Source organism: Balearica regulorum, chromosome Z (assembly GCF_011004875.1).
Source record: "Balearica regulorum gibbericeps isolate bBalReg1 chromosome Z, bBalReg1.pri, whole genome shotgun sequence".
Taxonomy (NCBI): Eukaryota; Metazoa; Chordata; class Aves; order Gruiformes; family Gruidae; genus Balearica; species Balearica regulorum.
Genome location: NC_046220.1, coordinates 84,784,164 through 84,802,938, shown reverse-complemented (window position 1 = coordinate 84,802,938; position 18,775 = coordinate 84,784,164). Strand labels below are relative to the sequence as shown.

The 18,775-nt window shown below is 45.6% G+C and overlaps 1 protein-coding gene across 2 annotated transcripts in view; it reads left to right on the top strand.

Moving 5' to 3' along the window:
- MYO5B (myosin VB) overlaps positions 1 to 18,775 on the top strand; it is a 148,808-nt gene that overhangs the window by 31,088 nt on the left and 98,945 nt on the right. For both annotated transcript variants that reach the window (XM_075739704.1, XM_075739705.1), the window contains exons 3-4: positions 3,200 to 3,371; positions 5,624 to 5,768. In XM_075739704.1, the coding sequence (XP_075595819.1) occupies positions 3,200 to 3,371; positions 5,624 to 5,768 (317 nt within the window). The remainder of the gene's footprint in view (positions 1 to 3,199; positions 3,372 to 5,623; positions 5,769 to 18,775) is intronic.

Below are 18,775 nucleotides of genomic sequence, written 5' to 3'. Positions count from 1 at the left end.
TCGGGTACCAATGGAAAAATCACATAGAGCACAGAAGTGACTGCTGTGCAACAGCTTTCTCCACGCCTTAGTTTTTCTTTTTAATTATAATCTTATATAAACCCCTTTTTTCTCCATTTTTAAAAAAATGTAAAAGCTCAAAAAGACAAAAATAAGCAACTCATTTAAGTGTAGAAGAATTTAGCAAGTGCCGCTTTCAAGTGCGCAAACAGCCCCGGCTCATGGCATGTGTGCAGCCAGCGATAAATCATTCCCAAAGCAGGGCGGAGGCTGGGGAAAAGCAGCTGCTTTCTGTCCTGCACAAAAAAAAAAATCCCGTGGGGTGGGACTTCGGGTGACAGTGGGGGATTGCAGCTGAAGTTAACCGTGGCATTTGCTTCAGCTGCAAAATCTGGGTGGTTTATGGGAAGGGAGCAGCCGTGCTACAGGCTCGCCGTGAGGTGCATTTTCCACGTGTGATGCCTGGTGTAGCAGGAAGCATAAATATATTTTTCATTAAGAAGTCCACCTAAACCAGCTTTCCTCATTGAGCAGGTAGGGTTTCCTTAATTATCTATAGGGTGATCTGCTCTGTTGCTTAAAAGAGTTAATAGAGGCCACTTTCTCCAAATTGAAAATGCTCGGAGGAGGGTGAGTAATTCACGTCCCCTGCCAGCCAACCATTTCTATACTGCGGGGAATCTTTTCACCCTATTACTTAAAGGGAAGATGGAGAGCAGGAATGAGACACGCTTGATTAGGCTGTTTATCAAAACAATTCTTCTTTCAGAGCAGTGCAAGCGTGGGCCGTTTGCAGTATGTGAATGTGCCAGGTTTGTGAAGGAAGTCATTCACGTTGAAATCTGCACTGAGGGTTGGCCCTGGCCACGCTTGTTGTCCTCTCCCATTTGCTCTTCCACCACAGGGCAGATTTCTGAAGGGGTGAAGGACAGATGATGCCACTCTTGGAGATGCTTTTTCCCTCTGTGGTGATGCATCTGGGTGAGGAGGTGCACAGATACCACTTCACTCACTTGGAAGCACTAGGCATGTTCTTGTAAGACTTTGAGTCTTTCAGCCCCTTGCTTCTTGGTGGACTCCCTGCCCAGTAACCCTGTGGCTGGACCTCCTGGATTCACCATCTACCAATCTCTATACCAAGTCATACCAATCATCCTTTGAGCATATCTTTTCTCTAATGACATAACGCTTTGCGCTCATGATGCAAGCATAATGCTCATGTTGGGTGTGTTTCCAGTCATTCCGTGCAGCAGCTTGTCCCTGCCTCCCAGTGGCATCGAATGCCACAGGGATGACCCTTGTTGCAGGTTTCTTACATGCTTTTTCTCTTGCTCCTGAAGCAAGAAGATAGAAACCTTGGAGAAACCAGGAGGCAATGCTCAAGGCTTTGTGAGGGACCTGTGACGGGTGTGAAAAGCGCTACAGGCTTTGACTCTGGGGCAAGTTTCACAAGCAGCACTAATGGGTGCCCTCTTCAGGGTGCCCAGCAGAGATGGGTGCCTGGGTACAGGTGGGCACCCATCTTGCCCTCAGCAGCTTCTTCCTACCACTGGTGGTGCTCGGGCTGCCAAAGGACATGTGCACGTATTGCTGAGTGCTGCCACCTCCATCCTTTTCTGGTTGAGATCTTCAGCGGTTTTAGTACTTGGGGAGAGAGGAGGTGATTTTTTTTTTTTTTTTTTTTTTCTTTTTGGCTCTTTAATCTGGATATTTCTCTGGAAACCAAAGGGGCTAAGAAGTTCTGCTAAGAAGTCTAGCCTTTTTGTACAGCTGAGTTTGGGGTTAGCAACATTAAAGTACAAGGAGATTAAAGGATTACTAGGTGTGTAGACGGTAGCTTAATAAGTATGTTGCTGTCTTGGTGAAACACAGAAATATCTTATTTTGGGGTTGTGCAAGAGACTGCCACTTACTGTGGATGCTCCTGGAAACCCTTGTTTGATTCTCTTCCATATGAAACCCTGCCTGGACCCAAGTCATGTTGGGCTAAAAAGCTTCAGCAAAGGGAAACAGCACACATGTGCATCAGATGGGGATACTGAGCATATGTATCTTCAGGGGTTTTGAAGATGTTGAAAGCCTTTTGTTCCTGACAGCCAACATGCATTACCCAACAGTTTAGTGCTTCTCTTTTGTCCTTGTGCTTTAAGTGAATTTTCATGGATTTTGTGGTTTTTGGCTGTACTCTGTATGCAAGAGTACTCCTTCTGAATGAAGAGCTGATTTTTAAATATCACAAGGGATCCCTGATGTGTTTGCCGTTAAGATATGAGACTGAGTGCAAACTCTTGAAAATTGGCGTTGACAACGTGGAATTGGAGTATAAGACAAGCCTGAGGTTGTCATATGTGCTGCGTGAGCTTGTCCTTGTGCACTTGGGTTGACTTGTGCTGTTTGCGATGCAGTGCCAATGCAATGGTTGTAGTTCCCTTCTGCTTGCTGCAAACTGGGATTCCTCCCTTCTGCTGGGAGCTAAGCATCAGGATACCCTGTGGGAAGCAACAACACCAGCAATTTTTTTTTTCCCTACTGTTAAGAGAAAAAAAAAATTACACTTTTTCTTTAGTTGGTGGGTCTGCTGTTCATCTGGGGATGAGCCAAAACTACTTCGCATATGGGCAGCCGTATGCTTCAATGGCATAACCTGGCTCTTCAGATACTGAAGCAGCAGGGACTCTGTGCTTCTCCATGTCCTCCTTTGCCTGAAGGGGTGTAAGGTTTTGATTCTAAAAGTAACTTGAATTAAAAATGAGTTGAGAAATAACTCTGGGAGGAATATGGTCTGTTTTGAAATGAGGCTGCCTTTCAAAAAGCATGAAGATGCTTAGATCAGGTGAAGCTGTCGTTTTCTGTATGGTACCTGTTACTGCTCAGAGCTGGCTAAAGGCTATTCACCCCAAGGCTGGCCTGAAAACAATCCAAGTATGCTCAGGTAGGTGCTTGTGGACCATCTGTGTCCCCCAGGACCATCTCTTGGCCAGCTCAAAGCATTTACCAGGGGGATGTCCTGTCTCCTGGCAGTGTGGGACAGCAGGATCATCCAGGTCCCTATAGCATTGAGCATAAAGGGTCTTCCATTCTAGTTAGAGCAGGAGGTGCAAGTATGGACTGTATCAATCTGAAGTTGTCCTTGGATTATAAGACATTCAAGGAGCTGTTGGTTTTTGTGTTCTCACATTCCTCATATATGTCTCTTCAGCTCTACGAATATCCTGTTGACCTCCAAGGAAATGAGCTGCCTTTCCTGCGCAATCCAGATATCCTGGTGGGAGAGAATGACCTAACGGCCCTAAGCTACCTGCATGAGCCTGCGGTCCTCCACAACCTCAAAGTCAGGTTCCTCGAGTCCAACCACATCTACACGTACTGTGGTGAGTGTCCAGGCCACACGTTCAGCTCCTGGAAAGCAGTAGGTCAGAGCATGTCCACATAGAAACCCCTTGGGACCACAAGCCAGAGGCTGTGGCACGAGGAAGGTCTGGGGGCTGTGAATTTGGGGCAGGTGGGAGACATGAGTGTGTGCCAACAAGCTTTAGGTTGCAAAACCAGAGGTGATTTTTGAGGGTTGGTGCACTGTGAACTTCCCGAGTTCATGGTCTGTGTATGTAACTCTTGGTGGAAACACCTTGTTGGGTGAGTTTAAGGCCAACTTTGCATGTGCTTGGCAGTCTGTGGGGAAAAAAGTAGGACTTGGCAAACCACTGGAGAACAGCAGTGTGCCAGAAAGATGCAATCCAACTGGCAAATGTCCATGGTGGGTTTTCCTCCTGAAAGACTGCAAAAAAACCCTTGCTGCACTGTTATTTCCTTCCTTTTCCTGAGGACTTTGGGGATCACTGAACTCTTAAATTTAAAGCAGAAGGAGGGCAGGTGTGAACTTGGGTGTGTCATTCCTGGGAAGGATGGCCTGCCAAAACCATTCAAGACACCAGTTACCTGTGAGTGGAGGGCAACAAACTGCAACCTAAAAAAACCAGAAGAAGGCAATTCAGCCATTTTTATTCAGTTACATTGGAGAATATAGAATGCTGAACCTTCTTTCTGGCACTCGAGATGACCTTGCTAACAGAGATGCAGAATAAGGATTCTCTAAGTGATGAGTTGCAAGATTTCAGCGAAATGCGTGGGACTATTTGCATGGCAGCGTTAAGGCTGGTACGTACAGCTGTGATAAGGTGTTGCGTTTTAGGGTTGCTGAGAAAATGCTTGGCAGGAGGAGATGAATCCTCAAAGTAGTGCCCTTGAAATACGTGGTCTCAGTGGCTGGTAATAGTGGTGACTTCCCTTTAAATATTTAATGATGCGCAATGTTAGACCGCTGGCACAACTCACAGCCTTTTGCAGCTGCATGTGTACTCTCAGCTGCAAACCTGCTTTGATCCAAAGTCAGTGAGGTTTCACTAGTGCACCTTCTCGTGAAGGTTTATGATGATCTTGAGCACAGCATTGTGCTAATGAAGATGCATCGATTTAGGCTTGGCTGTTTGGTCTTAGCAACGGTAGGTCCAGCTACAGAGCTCTGTGTGGGTGCAACGTACCTTGTGCTCTGGTTAAAAGTAATTTAGGAGGGGAGAAAAAAAAATGCTTCTCTGGCAGCAAGTTCTTGGCGTGCATGGTGGCTGCAGGTGTGTTTTTGGTGACTAAGGGAAAGTGATGCGTGACCCTGCCAGATCCAAGATGCAAACGGGAGCAGGGCGCGATGAGGTGAAGCTGTTGGGTTAATATCCCGCGGAAGCAGGTAATGTGACTTAGCTGACCTTTGCCTTTTGGTGTGACTTAGAGTCACGTATCCTGGTGTTTGCTGCAGGCTGAGCGTTCCCGTGCTTTACTGTAATTGGAGCATGCCCGAGCCCTGAATCGGCCGGGCTGGGAGCACAGCACCCGCTCCCACCAGCCACGTGCTCTCCGCAGCTCCTTACAATAACAATTTAAACCTGCAAAACCTGAAGGTAGTTTGCAGGTGGAACTTGTGAGTGCTTCAGTTTTTGCAGGGTGCGGACCAGCTCCCTTGAGCACACAGGTGGCACCATGTGTGGCTTTGTGTCTCATTAAATTCTGGGCTCACTGCCTCCTTCGGGCAGGCACCGTGTTCCTAGAGCTGGAGAGGAAAGAAACTTTAAAGCTTTAATGCAGGCTCTGGCATTCCTTTCCTGTGATTTATGCATTTCATTTTGATTTGAGTACATTCTTTGTTATGAGCTTTTACTCAGAATTTAAGCCAGGGGAAAATCCGGGATATTTGTTTGGGTCTAGCAGAGCTTTGGTTGCATAGGAATTGCTTTTCTGAAATGATGGCTCAGGCACTATTTAGTTCTTCTTACTCTTTCTGCAAAGTCTGGCTTCACACAATGAAGATTATTATATATTTGCTTTTTCCCCCAGTTTCATGTGCCTTCTCTGTAGCTGTACTGAAGCTTATAGCCTTGCTATCAAAGCACAGCACTTTGAAGGAGATGCTGAGATAAGAATTAGGAGTCCTTCCCCATTCCCTTCTCATCTTTTTTTTCCCCCCAAGTATCATATTTAAAAAATTGATTGAAACAACTAAAGCAAGCCCTGAAAAGCTTGAAGTATTAACTCTGTGCTTGGTTTGTAACATATCTGTCTATTTATCTGTTCTAAGGTATTGTACTTGTTGCCATCAATCCATATGGGCAGCTGCCAATCTACGAACAAGATGTCATCTACGCGTACAGTGGCCAAAACATGGGGGATATGGATCCTCACATCTTTGCGGTGGCAGAGGAAGCCTATAAGCAGATGGCCAGGTGAGTGGGCGCTCAGTCAACAGGGTCGGATCGAACTGTCAGATCAGAAGTGGGCAAGTATCCAATTAAATATTGCAAATACGCAATTAAAGTGAAGCTGTGGAAAAGAGTGTGAAACTTCCCATATTCTCAGCAGAGATAAAAATCTGGGTCTTCTATCGTGCTTTTATATCCCTGAGATGGTATGGTATATCCCCATCATGGTGGCCATCTGTACCTACGGATGCTGTAGCTCTGTCCCTCTTCTGCAAGATGCAAGAGTTGGTTCCTATGTCAGCCTCCTTGCACGGTGCAGAACCTCTTCACCCTGAAATCTCTTTGAGGTCAGGTATTTCTAATTAATTCTGCTTACCGACTTGACTCCATTATCGGGCTGGTGAGACTGCTGGGCAGGCTGGGCTGATGGGGATCTCTGTGGTCCTCAGGAACTCACAGGTTTGGTGCAACTGTGGTTCAGATGGGGATCCTTCTCCTGCTGCTGCTTGGATGAGTTTCCTGGAAGAAATTCAAAGCACTCCGCAAATGTCATGTTTAATAGCTTGGAGGAAACCACGTTTCAGATAATTTGGTGAGATAATCAGACTAAGCCCAGAAGCTAATGGTCGTCTTTATTGAGACACTCTGATTTTGAGTTAGGAGGTAACTGGCAGATATTGGGAGATATTTATGGGTCCTTCGAAGCAGTGTCTTCACTAGATGAATGCGGTTTGTGTTTTACTTTATTTCTGTGTGTTTTATGTTGCTGATGACAGATGCAGGACTTTGTTCTTGCAGGATAAACTGTGATCCAAAAGAGAATTTGAGAGGAAGCTGGAAGTTATTGCACCAGGGACCATTTTATTGTAGTTGTCTGGACTCACACAGTGTGTTTACATTTGCTTGTGGGTTAGCTGTGATTTTTATACAGCCGTGGCTTTCAATAGCAAGAGTAAGCACTGAACTCTTTACCAAGGGTTTCAGCCTGTTTTCTGCTGTGTCTTGGCTGTACGTGGTGAGTCAGGATGCGTTTCTAATCAAAGGTGAGCCAGAGTTCAATCCCCAAATACATCTAGAGGAGCACTGCCATGGGCAGAGTTCAGATGGGTTGTACCCAGACTGACTCCAGCCTGCAATTCAGACCTCCTGCAAGTGATTGTGCTTTGGGCAAAACCACTTTGGGAAGAATTTAGAAAGTTGAGGAGCTGTCTATAGAAAGAGGAAGGCTTAGGGCTGTGTCCTTGTTATGTGAATCCAGGCTGAGCAGCAAGCTGCATGGTTCTTTGTAGAAGATGTCAGCGTTTGCTAACCAGCGTGGACAGGATTCATGGATTTTCCTGGGCACATGTCTAAAATATAAGGCCAGGACTTGCTTTTCTGCCAAAGCCTGTGCTGTGGAAGACTTGGTGGGTTTCCACATCCCTGTGTAATTTTGCAGGCAGTGGTCTAACAGGCAGGTCTAGCCAGAAGTCCTCGACTCTGCTCCCCTCCTTATCACAGTAAATCTACTTTTGACAGCCAGCTATAATTGATAACTGCTGTTTCTGGATGATTAGGAGCGCTGTTTGAAGGAGACATGGAAATAACCACCTTCAAAGCTTTTAAACCAGACGCTCGCTGTTCAGCACTGCTCTGGTGCTTTCTGTCTTGGTTTGGTATTACGGTAATTGCAGGCTTGGGTACAAAAGAGAGATTCAAGTGGAGCTGAGAGGGGATTGGAAGGTGGATTATAGGAATCTGCCTGGTTATTTGAAATGTGCCTTAAAATGTCACACACTGTATTTTAAATCTGAAAGCTTCTGGGTGGGCATTTTGTTCTCTGCAGTTCGATTCAGGCTTTTCCCTCCGCAGTGCTGCAAGGAGACTGGTGGAGCTCCTCAAGCAGGGCACATGGATGGCGTGTCTCACGTGTGATGGATGGTAACGCATTGAAGAAGACTTACTTTTGCCTTTTTTTAACTGAATTACCGACTCTGCGAGATGTTTTGTATCTGCAGCTCTGCTCTAGGCAGCTGTGGTGCACGTGAGCGTGGTGGGACACGGGTGCTTGGCAGCTCAGCCATCAGGATGGACGTCTGTGAATGTGGTAAACCTAAAGTGGTGCAAAACCAGCACTCGTTTTGCAGTGTCTTAGCTTTTAAATGGTTGCGTTATGTCTGGTGTGTCCGGTAGACCAGGATTAAAACTCAAACCTGCAATCTCAAAAGGTCAAACTTCCGAAGTGACTGAGAGCAGGTAAACCAGTCTCTGGCTAGCCTGCTGGGTTTCATTCTTTATTTATCTATATGAGCGTGTGCTTGTGTATGTATATACATATACAGGCTTGCAAATTGGAATTATTTATTCTAAAAATAAATTAAATGCAACTCGCATCATAAAAAAGCGAGAATAATAGTACAGATATGCATTTTGTTTGAATTTCGCTGGTTTTCTTTCAACAACAGCATCCTCAGTGTAAGAAAGAAAATCAAACAGGTAAAACAAGCTTTCTCTGTGGAAGATTGCTTGGAAACAGCTGATGTTATTTCCAACATCAGTGAGCAAAAAGGTACTGAGTAAATAACTTGCTGGAGCCACCAAGCAGTCATTGCTGCATGAGCTTGTCCGGTGTTTGGTGGTGTGTCATCTCCAAGTTTTGCAATGTGTGGCTTCATTTTCAAGCATTTATATATGTCCATGGGATAATATTCATGCAGTTTGTGTGGCAGAGCAGAACTTGATTAGCTGACTCTCAATAAAATGCTTCCTTGAGATCAGATGCTGCACTGGGGTAATAAACCCTTCAAAAAAAGCATTGCTGAAACAATACTTGAGACTTTTTTGGGGCCACAGGCAAATAGTGCAAACTTAGAGTGAGTGTGTGAGCAGGATGATGGTGCCAGCTCCTCCATTGCTGTGGGGTTTCAAGTTGCAGCGGTCCTCCGAGGGCAAACGTTTTGTCCTTTTCATGAAGACTTGGATAAGGAAGGCTGCAAGGTGTGTCATGTTTTTATAGGATAAACAGAGCAAGGACGTAATCAGGAAACATGAAGTCACCTTGGATAGCTCTTCTCCAATGCAGAAGGCAAGGTCAAATACATATATATATATTTATATATATATAAAAGGCATAATATATGTATGTAATGTATGTCTATTTTAGCTTTATTAGTGGCCCAGAGCACGCTGGGAAGACACAGTGGAGGTGACTGAATGGGATTGGGTAGATGGCAAAGAAAAAGCGCACAAAATCTGAGATTCTCTGTTAAATGAGACAAGTTGGAGGCAGTTACATTTTTAATTCTCTGGGCTTCTAGTATACGATTACCATGTAGAGACAGGGTGCCAGGGCAGAACTGAAGACATTTGCTGGTTTACAAGTGTTAGTGAAGTTGTCCTGTGGTTTCTTGCCTGCCTCAAGCTGATGGTGTCTGTGAGATGGGACTGGAGGCACCTTCACGGGTGGCTCTAAAGCTCTGCTGGATCCTGTGTCTGGTGTTGCCCTGTCATCAGGAAATGGCAATTTAAAAGAAAAAAGAAAAAAAAAAAATTGGGGGTGGGCTGGGCAAGGGGCTGCAGAGGGTGTATAACAATATCTGATCCCTTTTTTTGGGACAAAATAGTTCACAAAGCATCCGAACACTTATCATGATGAGGGCACGTGTTAAAACTCCCCTTTAAATTAAAGCTTTTCCCAAAGAGGATGCTTTGCAGGGAGTTGCTTTGCAGTGCTTGCATGTAAAACAGCTCTAAAAAAAAAAGGCAAGTGATTAAAATTCATATGTGACAGCCTCTAATTTTTCTGGTGACCAGCTCTTTAGAAACCCCATGCATACCCAGCGTGAGACTAAGTGCACTTGGTTTCATTGAAATAATACAGTTTGAGGCAAAATACACAGCATGGAGTTAATTTGCTCCAAGTGCTGCTACCGGAGGTGATGGAGTCAAGTGCTGGGGTGATGGAAGGGTGGATCATTTAGTGATTACTAATAGCTGAGGCTGTGGGGTTCAAAGCAATTTGTGCTTTGGAACATATCTGCAGGGCAATGCGAGCACCTCCTCCTCTGGCCTTGCTCTCCACCCTCCTGATACTACCTGGCGAGGTGCATTGGATGTTGGTGCATTGGATGTTGATGCCTTTTCACACTTCTGGGTGCTGCAGAAGGCGTTTGCACTCCTGAAAGTGAAGTAAAAGCTTTGGGGACACATCCAGGATCCCTCAGAGAGCCAGCACAGCCGCTGGTGCCCTGGCTGCATGCTTCCTGCTTTTCTTAGAGGAACAAAAGATCCCTTGTGTACCCAAATCCCGGCGGTGGCTCTGATTTCCTTGTGTGTCATCGTTTTGGGCAGAAGCCTGGAGTCTAGCAAAAATTCCCCTTGAAACTTTATTTCTGCTGAAGTCAGCCCAACCAGCAGCTTTCCACGCACGAGCAGGGGTTGTTTCTCACTACTCGCCCTGACCCACGTTTCTCGTGATTAACACGTCCGTCAGTTGTTGCCAGCTCCGTGGAGGTGACTGAAGTTTCCACAATGGCAGTGCAACACCAGCTTCCCGTTCCTGGGCTTTAGTTAATGGTTAGATACTCCCCTTTGTGTCTGCAGCCCCATTTTTATTCTCCCCAGCCATCCTCAGCCAGCTCAGCTTGTCAGTGCAGTCACCGTGTTATCTCCAGATGCTGAGCTAAGTCTGTTGGGAAAATCAATGCAGTGTGCTATAGTAGTGAATATATTTGTGTAGCTCTTCTGTCTTTGGCCTCTATGTTTTCCTTTTATACCAGTTGGGTTCATTCTGGGCACAAGTCAGGACTTGCTAGGCCGAGTAAGATTTCTTAATGTCTTTAAAAAAAAATAAAATTAAAATCATGCATTATACTTAATAAAATGCAAAACTGAACAGCTCTAGGTGATAGAGGTATGTGGTGTGAATAGCATTGCTGTGGGTGATGGGGCAGGAGAATGGGCCCTCCAGAGGCTGTCAAACATCTTTTAAAAATGGGGAGCGGCCAGTGAGGTGATCTTTGCTCAAGTCATAAATAAAATGGCGAAAGCATCATAAGCCTGTTGCTGTGTATTCTGTGTGTTTTCCAGTTAGCACATCTGGATCTTGCCACGATAGCGGCATTATATCATGTATATGGACCTCTTAATTAGCATGACATGGCAGCAGTCCATGTCAGCTAATAAACACAAAATAAGTGCAGTGTTCAAATCTTATAGTGAAAAAGATCTCAGGTAATAAAGAACTTGCAAAAGCCTCCTAAGAATTGCACAGCCTGGGTTGAAGTGCTCTGCTCTTTATTCACTCGTGCATCTTTCAGGCTGATGCTTTCACAGATGCATGGTGCCTGCAAAGCTGTTCCATGTGGCCAGAAAAAAACATCTTGATCTAATCCACGTACAACTCTGCTAAACCAGAAATGCAGGACGTTGTAATGCACAAAAGGGCACTGCAGACCTCAACTGACCCTTGCAACGTCGGTGGGAAAGCAAGTATTCTAGTAATGTGTTGGTTAGACTGAAGTTTCCTCCTTCCCAGGGCAAGGATCTCCTTGCAGTGTTCTCGATAGTTCTTGCAGAAGAAATAAAATCAGAAATGCAAGAGTGATTTGGCGGATGAGTTCTACATATCTGGGCCGCAGAGGTGCAGGTGCCGGTGGGGCTGTGTGTGGCCACGACCACTCTCTCGTCTGCTGTGAGGTGCAGTGCTGGAGCTGGAAAAGAGCAGAAATCGGAGCATCGACCCTGCCCAAAACCTAATAGAGGCGGGGAGGGGTATGGGCATGGTGGGGGATGTCCTTTGATAGCACTTCAAAGCTCGAGCTTTACAAGAGGATTTAAAACCATACAATGAGGGAGTGGGTAGGAGTTAAAAGAGAGATTAACCCCCAGCAGAGATGCAAGAGGAATCAGTCTGGCACAATAAATAAGGCTGAATGCTGTCGTATATTGAAGGCAGGGAAGGGTTTAGGTCTCCTGGTGAATGAGGCTGGGTCGGGGATTTGCAGCGAGCGGTGGGGCCGATCTGTGCTGCAGCTTAGCAGGGCTTTGCAGCAGGTACTATCCCAAAACTAAAGCTCTGGCCTAAAAAAAGGGACAGAATAAAAAAAAAAAAAACATACAAAAGCCTTGAATTTAGGAAGGGAGGAAACTGAGGGGGATCTCTTCTGTTTAGAGGTAAAAGTGGGATAGGGAGGAGGGGAGAAAGTTTTGGAAGAGCTGTCCCATAAACATGCCGGTGCTGGTGTTAGACTGCAGGGTTTGCAAAAGCAGCTGGACCCAACGTCTCCAGAGGTGACATGAAGAAAAAAGAAAAGGGAAAGACTCCAGGTAATGTTTCTCAAGGACTGGAGGAGAGACCCTCCAGTCTTACTTGCCTTGCTATGGGAGTGGATAGAGATGCTCTGAGAATAAGTGGCCAGCTAAATGATTTTATCTTTTTTTTTAGTTTCTTTTTTTTCTTTTTCACAATTGGGAATGGAAACAGTGCTATTTGCTAGCAGCTTTAATCATAAATGAGATATCCCTTATAGAAAAATCATAAATACTCATAATGGCACAGCCTGGGCATGGGAGAGCTTAAGGTACAGAAAGATCAGTGCCTGGCTCAGTAATGATTGTGTGTCTGAAATATCACTGACTTGGAAGGAGTTATAATAGGCTATATCAGACACGTAATTACTGCTGTGATGCAGGGGAACTGTTCGAGCCCTGAGGTGTGAAAACTGTAACATCAAATATCATTAAACATTCAAACCGGTGTTTACGAGCATTGTAACTACGTCAGAGCACAAAGATTTGCGATTGCCCTTGCCCACCTCCCAGCTGCTGCTTGCCATCCCACGTCCTCACTGAAGTTCTGGAGACCTCAGGATGGAGAATCCAGAGCGTGAACACAAAATTCCACAGTCCCATTGATTTCCGAAAATCTCTTTCTGGGGTTCTCCTAATGTATATCAACTGTAATTAATTAGATTGTAGTGTAGGAATTTTACAAGCATCAGTGACTGATGACTGTTGAGGTGATGAAGTCTTTGGGAAGGACCTTTCTTCTGGGACTGCCGTGGGTTGGAAGAATAACTGGCTTGTCCTCCTGGTGCCTGCAGAGCTGAACTGCTGGGGTAGCATCATGCAAGCTTGGGAAGCAGAAAGCCAGCGCGATTCTTGCCCCTGTGCGATTCTTTCTGGGAGGGTGCAGCATGAAGCCTTCTCCATCGGCTGGGCTGCAGTGCTCCAGAGGGGCTGGCTGCTCGTGGGTGGCTTAGGCCAGAGCCAGGGATGCTCTGTGGTGTCATCCTAGCACAGAAAAGAGCATCAGGGTGCCAGAAAACTGATAAAATTGGCCGGGTGCATGTTTTGCTCTCGTTAGAAACAGCGCACAAAAGAATTGCTGACCTGGTTTTAGCGTGGCCGAGGAATTCTTCTCCAACGGAGTATGCAAAGCATAAATCCTGGGAGAAGGTCATCCATCCTTCCTGCCTGCCCTCAGGAATTGGTGGAAGGACTGGAGACAGCTCAGCATTTTGCAGAAACGCACTGTACAGCAACTTTGAGTACGCAGGATTTTCTCCGCTGTTGAAGTTTCATTTCCAGCCGACTGCACAAAGCAGTCCGGGGAGAAAGTACCTTAATGAGCTGGGACCAGTGGGACTCCCACTGCTCTCGCAGGAGGAGTAACTGGTTTGCTGGAGCATCGCATAAAAAGCGCTCTGACCTCTGCAAAGATATCTTAATTGCACCGTGGAATTTGATCTCGACGTTAGAAACATCAGATTGATATGGGTGTTAAATAGCATTGTATGGAGGGAAGGTAATGCTTTGTGCTGCAGGTGACCGCTGCAGAAGATAAGGTTAATTTGCACGTTGCCTGTTCTATGAGCATCATGCCACGTGCTCATCCTTTCTCACTCAGGGCCAGACTGGTAGTTTCAGGCTTTTTCCCAGCAACTGAAAGATTCAAGCCCTTTTTTTTTTTTTTTTTTTTTTTCTCTGGCTCCTTGGTAAAAGCCAGGTATGTGTGATGAAACTGGGGACACCTGCAACAGCTGAGTGATGTTACACCAGCCTTTGGCATTGCTGAAATGGGATATTGCTTTTCTTTTTCTCTAGTTTGTGGCATCAAGATGCAACGTTATCTTCACAGTGGTGTTGGTACCAGGATGAGGAAGGGCTACAGCAGCTCTGGGTGCATTTTGGAGCTGTGATGTGGCCCGTGTGGGTGTAGGTTGTTGGTGAAAAAATTATTTTTTCTCATCCATCAGTATAAGCCACTGTATAAAAAGTTATCTACCTCAAAAAAAAAAAAAAAGAAAAAAATGTTGTATAGGGTAATTCATGCTATTTATGAAAGATGCAGTGTGAAAAAGACCCAGATGAATATATAGCACTTGAAAAGCTGTCTTTATGTTGCTGCTGGCTTCAGCAGCTGCAGCATAAAACATGCATTTGCAGCAGACATCTGATAATGCAAGCAGAAGGCATGTCCTTAAACTGTCTTGTTCGACTGGATGCTAAATAATATCTTCTTGAGTTTCTCAGAGGGAGAAGTCTGACTACCCCAGAGTTGTGTTTTCATATTTGTGTTGACCAGCAATGCCAGGCGTGGTATTATAAAAACACAAATTAAAGCCAACGAGTGAAACAAGCTACTGCTGCTCTCAGCAGCGATGCTGCTCCAAATTCCTGTTATCCCACGGAAAGGGGAACAATTCCTGGATTTGGAGGCAGTTTAAGTGATGGCTCTTCTCAGCGTTGCAACGCTCTGAGTTTTATCTTCACAGTGTGCAACTTCTGTCTATTCATTTGAAGGCAGAATTAGACTGTGTTAGGTTTTTGTTGCTGTTGTTAGCACGTGGGGGTATGCAATGCCATTGTCGTTAAATTACTGCATTTTTATATATCGCTAACAATGCAATGTAATAGCCGTGCTTGATTTTTAGCCTGCACAACGCTGTCAATACAGGAGTGTGTTGGATCCTGTTGTGCATCAGGGCTTTACGCATGTTCTCGTTGTGGTCAGGCTAAATTCAAACTACAGTACTTAAAGCATTTTTAATCTTCAGATTGCTTTATGAACACTAATCCTCCGTGCATCCTGAAAGAAGTAGGTTAAATATGATTTCCACAGCGGAGAGACTCATTGATTCGTTCCACGACACAAGAATTAGTGTCGGATCCCGGATTAGAGCTGGAATGACCCCTGACAATTATTCACAGGATCTGGCTCTGCCCTCCTTTGCTTTGGATATTTTTTCCTCTCAGAGGAGCCGTGTTTTTAGTGCAGCTGGGTTTGCTGTCACTGCTGAGATTGAGATGAAGTTGTGCAGTGGTTTACTTAAAGCTGCTGATGCCGGTGATGGTTTTTCTGAAGACATGACTATGGAAACCAGTCCTATAAGTTCTAGGTCCCTTCTCGTGGCTTTGTATTTACTGCTTTAAAGAAAGCTGACACTGGAAAAATTCTGACTGTGATTTAGCTCTAGAGAAGATTTGGAGTCTATTTGTCCTCACATACTCCTGCTTTCAGGCAGCATTGGTGAAGGCCAAGGATCCTGGATACACGTGCACTGAGATGTCCCCTATCTCTTCTTGACAGACAGGGGGTGGTGGGAACCATCGCTCTCCTTGGGTTCAACCCCTCTGCTATTGCCCCTTTCCTGCAATCAGGAGTTTCCAGGGACGTTCAGCCCTGACTTAACCAGGTAAATTGATGGGAAATCATATATTACAATGACTAATGACGTTCCTAGGCTGAGAACTGCATATGGAAACACTGAGCATTGCCTCACCTGTGATTGCTCTGATGCAACCAAAATGGGTGCAGCTCCTGGTGCAGTTGGAGAGCTGTGTCCAGCTGGGCAGGTTTGAAGCTTGGATGATTCTACACACCTTTCCTAGGCTGTTTGGAGGCACCTCCGAGGGTAGCGGTATTCTCTGCAGTGTTGCAGGTGACTGCTTAAACAAGCAGGGAAATCAGTTTCCTTGATGCAAAGGCTGGTAATTAGCAGTTAGTCCTAATCAGCACACGTATCTGTTTGAAGTGCCCTTTCTCTTTGTAGACAACTGACTTTTTTTTTGCCTCTGGCAGCACCTTTAGATGTTTTCTTAATAAAAAACCTGATATATACTAGACTTTCAAATGGTGGCGGATGCCCTATCCCTTGAAACATTCAAGGTCAGGTTGGACGAGGCTCTGAGCAAAACGTTCAGATTGCAAAGACCGACAGCAGTCCATAGGCTGGATCAGATGCCACCAGCACTTGCAGCCCTCAACTTTGGAGGTGCTGTTACCCCTTGCATTGAAGAAATAATCCTGGCTTTTGTTCTGGTTGGACTTCTGCACCTTAATGGTTTTGTAAGTGTCTCTGATGGATGGAGGCTGCAGCTGAGAACGTGGTATTAGTTTTCCAGGCTGTGGGTCATCTTGGAAAGCTGCTCTAAGTGAAGAAACAAACATACTGCAGACCTATGGTGGGGAAGGTTGGGGAGTTACATCTTTAAGTGCCTCATATCTAGTTTTGAGCTGTAGCAGTGGCATGTAGTGGGAACAGCATCTTCGGACATCATTGAAACCTAGTCCCTGTTGCACGCCCCGCGTTGCAGGATGAGTGTGAGCACGTTGTGTGCTGGTGTGTGTGCATTGTGTGAGCTGTTTGCAGCAGGGAGGAGAACACTGATGCATGTCATAGTGGCGTATCAAGCCACGGTGGCAGCCCCGAGGCACACAGGAGCCACATAAGCCCCAGGAGGAGATGTCACAGCGCTGCTGTGCTGCAGCAGAGCTGGTATTCACCCATAACACTTCATTTTATCCAGGCTTTATTTCCATAATAATTCTCTTCTGTGCTGATGCTGCCAAAACTGACGGTATTTCAAGCAGCTGTGTTGCATACTGTACCTGCACAATGGCTAAACATTTCAGTATTTTTTATTTCATGCTGAATACAAACAAGTCCTGCTTGATTTTTACCATTTCTGCTCATTGAGCAGCCTGTTTGCTTCCAGCTGCTCCGTGGAGTTCATCTATTTTTCCCTGCTGGCACCAGCAGTTGGTTAACTTACACACCAAAGAAGGGAAAGTCTCTGTAGCCTTTATTTCTGAAGGCTTTTATTCCTGAAGTTGGAAAAGAAATGTCTGAACATGTATTTTCCACCAAAAAAAACGTCAGAAGAGAGACGTTACTGCAAACGCAGGAGCTTGAGTGGCCTTGCTGTCTTGCTTGGAAGCCAGCAGCTTTCATTTTATTTCGTTTTATTAATATAATACAACTCCAGAAGTTTTTCTGTGCCATGGATAACTCATCTGGCCCATTTTGTGTAGCAACGCATCAGCTGTTAGAGCAAAGTCTTGAGAAGCTTTGGAAAAACGTGACCTGGCAGAGCGGCTGCAATAGCAGTAAATGGCGTTGGCTGTGGTTTTAATCTCTAGGTTCAGTGTCTTTTGGAGAATGATGGCACTTTTTAAAAGACAAGCCAGAGGGATGAAAAAACACTCAGGATACAACATGAAAGGTAGTTTGTGATGAGACCTGAAGCCCACAGAGACTGTGGGTCTGGAGAGGTCCTTGGATGGGCTCCCCTGTGGGTTGGTCTCTGCCTCCTCCAGCCAGGCACACCCCAATAGCTGGTATGAAGACGTTATGAAAGAGGTCAAAGTTGGTAATGAGAGGTCTTAACTATGAATTTTAGATAGAAAAAAAACAGGTTACAAAATAATACCTTGTAGCAGTGCTGGCTGAGTGCCAAGTAATGTCTAATTCCTCTTTTTTTTTGAGCTTTATTGGCTTCATTCAACTGAAGAGTCTTTTTCAGACTGGTGTAGTTTTCATCTTCTGCCTTAAAGAAAAAAGAGAGGGGGAAATGTTTCCTGAAATGTGCCGCTTGGGCAGTAGCTGTCACACTGAAAAGGGTAAAAAGCAATAATTCTCAAGTAACTTCTACGCAGGTGCAGCTTTAAGCCAAGCCACCTTTGCGTTTGGAGAGACCTTGGTTGTCGCCTCTTTCTTCTGCTTCTCCCTCACCTCCGATGAAGATAGTCCATGCATCCGCACTTGCAGCTCACACCAAAGCTTCTCTGTCTGCTCCTTCCTTTGTAGCTGACATGAGTTTATGCGTTGCATCTTACTCATGGCCAACGTGGGATGTTCACTGCTGGAGCTCAGCAAGTGGTTGTCCACAAAGACAAAGGTGAAACTTCTCACCTATTTTGACTGGAGATAAGCCACGATAAATCACTGCCGTCACCTGTCCTGGGAACTGCTGTTACGAGCTTATCCAGCAGGCTTCTAATTTTGGTGCTCAGTCTTCCTTCCTCACTTTGGAGCTGGCACTGGTTGTCAGTGAACCACCATTGGGTTCATGTGTCTGGTGGCTCGTGCTACAAAAAGAGCTTTACCGCACACCCGTGGGGAGTTTAAAGGTGTGAGATCGGCGCCTTGGCAGCCCCGTGCCCGGTTCCTGCCAGCTGGCTGCCTGTGGGAGAGTCACCGGTGGCTTTGCCAAGACATGCAGAGGGCACGCTGCCATGACTTAGCAAGTCCTGGGTGAGATGGTACAGGCTGTCCACACCTGGGATGAGTCACCGGAACGCCGGCTCCGGGTTGTCGGCTGCTTGGGTGAGGTTGTGCCCGGTTCACAACCAGTATTTCTGCAATAACTGCCTTGATAGCTGGAGTGGTTGTAAGTTCCTCTTGCCTTCCTGCTGGCGGATGCCCAGGAGAGCGGTGGGGCTGGACAGGGGATGGATTAAAATGTATTATATGAATTGATCCCTGAAAAACATAAACACAGCTGGAAATTAGCTCGACAGTCGTCTCCTGCTGGAAGTGTCAGAAAGTTGTGGTTTGCACCAAAATGTTACATATTTGACTTGACTGAGGTTTTTTCCAAATCAATTATGTTGAACCTCGAAGGAATTAAGATGTAGGTGCCTAACAGTGGAGGAAAGTAATGGTGTGGTGTTACAGCATGTTTGTATTTTTGTTGAAGGTGTAAGTGTGGTATATGGCAATCACTTCGCCTCTGTCCTCATCTCTCGCTGGTATAAACTTGAACTG